The following is a 3,268-nucleotide window of genomic DNA, read 5'->3' on the forward strand; positions in this document are numbered from 1 at the left end:
GATTTGTTTATTAAGGATTTTCTTCAAGGACAAAGAGAATGTTCTGTGGTAGCTTAACTCCAAAGCTTTTCATGGGGTCGGGGTGAGACTAGAAAAGGTTTGATTAGCTTTAGAAGGGCTGGGGAGTTTTAAAATCCTGGCTTTGAAGGAGCCTACCTTTACTTCTATCTGACTGGTCCAGGCATTGTAGAGAAGTTGTCAAAGTTTGTCTGTATGCTTCTTATCTCCCCAAAATGTGCCTTTCTGGGTCCCACACTCAGAGGATCTTGCTTTCAGTTTGGAAATATATCAAGGGCACTTGCAACTGTGTTAGGATGGGCTTTGAGAGGTACAACTTCAATCCCATATCTAATTTGTAACAAGATTCTCCTTGCAAAGCATCATTACATCTATTCTTCTAGTTTAACCTCTAAACAGAGAGGGTAATTTTTGTCTACATTTTGCAGATAAAGGAAAAAGGCTCAGAGTCTACCTAGGTGACTCTAAGGCCATGCAACTAGTAAGAGGCCAAAGCTCTAACTTTTGAGTCGAGAAGGAAGCCACATCTGTGCTTGTTCTACTAAGCCACAAGCACCTCAAAGGTGCCAAGGAATGCCACAGCAAACTAGCTAACAGAGGACCACAGGGCTGAAACCACTGTCTTGATCTGATTTGTAATGAATTATAGCATTGTGATAGACTTCTGAGAAGCATAGAGCAAATCTAGGAATTTAGTGCTAGTCTCAAAGGAGACATTGGGATTCACATAAGGTGGCTGTGAAGAATTTACCATTCTGTAGCTTTGTTCTCTGCAAATTTTTCTCTCAGACTGCTGGAAAACAAGGAAATCTCATCAGTTGGAGGAAATGACTTATAAGGAAGCTTTATTATGTGTGGGGGAGGATCAGATCCCATTGTAGTTCTGGATAGTGTTTAACCATGTGCAGTGAACACTGGGAGTGTATGTGTGTCCGTGGGTAATATACTTTCTTCAGTTTGTTTTTTCATCTAAGCTAGCCCATCTACAAACTCTTAAAAGTGATCAAGAAAGCTGCATCCTTGGGATTAGAAGGGGGATTATCAAGTTAACTGTGAAATTCTGGGAGAAACAGGGAGACCACAGGTGGCAAAACTCTAAATAGCTTATGAACTGAGATTTGGATAAACCGGATGACTTAGGAACTTGGACATGGGTTATATCCCTGTGTCTTGGGTGCTTAGAAAATAACCCAGGGTGAGATCCGGACACAAGTCCAACACTGTATCACCAGTCCTTGAAATTGGACGCATTCCCCTCCCTTGCCTCGGATATATCTGACCAAGAAAACAATGACACAATTTAAAAAAAGTTTTTTTTATTCAAGTTCTTGCCCAGTTTGTTGGACACCCTGTATTTGCACAGTCCAACTGCTCAGATGTATTGGAAAATACAGTCGTGCAGCGTGCAGTTACACTGGTCTGATGGTAGAGGGTGCTCCAGCTGGGATAGAATGCTGCTGGGGGTGGGGAGTAAACGGAGAGGAGAAAGAATTGTTGGCTCACAGGTTAGTGAGCAGCCAGTCTAGCAGTTGTTTTCTAGCCATGTTTCCCACAGCTTCATCCAGTGGTTGTTCCTTGGTGAACTTCATGACCTCTTGAAGAAGATCTCCTACCCTGTACCCCTTCTCTGCTGCTTTAGCTGAAACTTCAGGAAGCTGTGGAGAGAGCAGATACCTTGAGTCACATGATGCTTTTGGAGCCAGGGCCCCGACGGAGAAAGTCTACTATACCCCACCCACCTTCCTGCCTATGCTATGATTCTAGGATTAAAGGCTGCCACAGGTCCAGGACTGGAGGCGGCTGACATGGCTTTCCTTTTTTCTGGACCCTCCTCTAATGGCATAGATTAAAATGCCAAAGGTCCTTTCTTTTTGAGCTTCAAAAAACAAACTCTGGAATCAATTGTGTTCACTAATACTTTTCATCAGGTACTGGGATCCTTCAGTTAATCTGTACTGATTTCTAGGTCAAGGTTAGGGGTTGCCATTCCCCTGCCTCCCTAAAAAAAAGTACATGAGATTGGAAATAGGGAGGATAATTTGGTTCAGTATTTTATTTCTCTGGAATCCATCTAATGTAGGAAACACAGCTGTGGGGTGTGTGTGTGTGTGTGTGTGTGTGTGTGTGTGCATGCACACGTGTGCAAAACATAAGACTTAAAAATTGCTCCCTGATGTTTTACCAAATAGTTTGTTGAAAGGATCACTGACAAAATGAGCTAATCTCACTCTCCTCCTCTTGGAAGTACACAGGACTTGAGTTGTCCAGAGCCCTATGTAACTAATGGTTCATCACTTTTGTGTCTTTATGAGGTGAGAGTAATTCATGAGTCACATGATAAAGAACAGACTCAAAAAAATGGACTGCTTCTTGGGCTCTAAGTACAATACCGCCTCCCTGCCCCTACCCATTCTAACCCTCTTTCTTCTTGTTCCTTGTTGCATTGCTTACCTTCTTCAGTTGTCCAGCATCATCTCCCATGAAGTAGAGCATGGGTATGTTAAATTGTGAGGCTGCAATCCACTGCAGGACAGCCTGGAGCTGCTTTTGCAAGCTACTTGTTGAGCACTGATTATTGACAATGACTTCAGTTCCAGGAGAGTCTTGATAGTTCTGTGACATCGCAGCATCATGACTACATCTGGGGCCACCGGCCTGGTAGTTGGGGTTGTTGGCCAAGGCTGCTTATTCTTCCAACTCAGCAAGGGCTGCCCCATTGTTGCTATACTTAGCCATGATAAGGCACAGCTTCATCACAGATTCTACCAGTTGATCTATAAATTGTCGGCTCACTTGCTTCATCCCACTGATAAAGTCAAGTTCTTGATTGTCCTGGCATTTTTCTTCCCCTTTGTCAGGCCTCTTGGACATGGAGGCTCCTTTGTCTGTCCTGGGCTCAGAACGTTTGTTCTCACCTTCACATAGATCTCCACAGTTGAAGGAGCTCTCACTAAGCAGTTTTTGAATCAGTGACAGAATGATGTTTGACATATCCAGCCTCTGGGAGTCCAGGTGTTCATTCTCCTTTTGAGAGGTGGATGATCCAGGTGCTCCACGAGATTCTAGATGTTTCATTGAAAGTGCCTTGACACTTTGGCTACCTCTGCACTTTTTGTATTGGGCACTCTGAGTCATATAGCTGGTGGTAGAACAAGGACAGTCTTTAAATGCATCTTTGCCCTTGGCCTGCTGGGTCAGATAGTATTGGATCAGCCTAAGGGCAGAGACAATCAAGTCCTTTGCCAGTGGA

The 3,268-nt window shown here is 43.8% G+C and overlaps 1 protein-coding gene across 1 annotated transcript in view; it reads right to left on the reverse strand.

Annotated features, from left to right (window-relative positions):
* Nucleotides 1–1,517: 1,517 nt before the first annotated feature.
* AKAP4 (A-kinase anchoring protein 4) overlaps nt 1,518–3,268 on the reverse strand; it is a gene marked incomplete at its 3' end in the record, with an annotated part of 11,751 nt that continues 10,000 nt past the window's right edge. Inside the window, 3 exon segments of the mRNA XM_082682047.1 lie at nt 1,518–1,673; nt 2,470–2,703; nt 2,707–3,261. Coding sequence (XP_082538173.1) covers nt 1,518–1,673; nt 2,470–2,703; nt 2,707–3,261 — 945 coding nt within the window.

Source organism: Grampus griseus (genome assembly GCF_964374135.1).
Source record: "Grampus griseus genome assembly, chromosome: X".
NCBI lineage: Eukaryota > Metazoa > Chordata > Mammalia > Artiodactyla > Delphinidae > Grampus > Grampus griseus.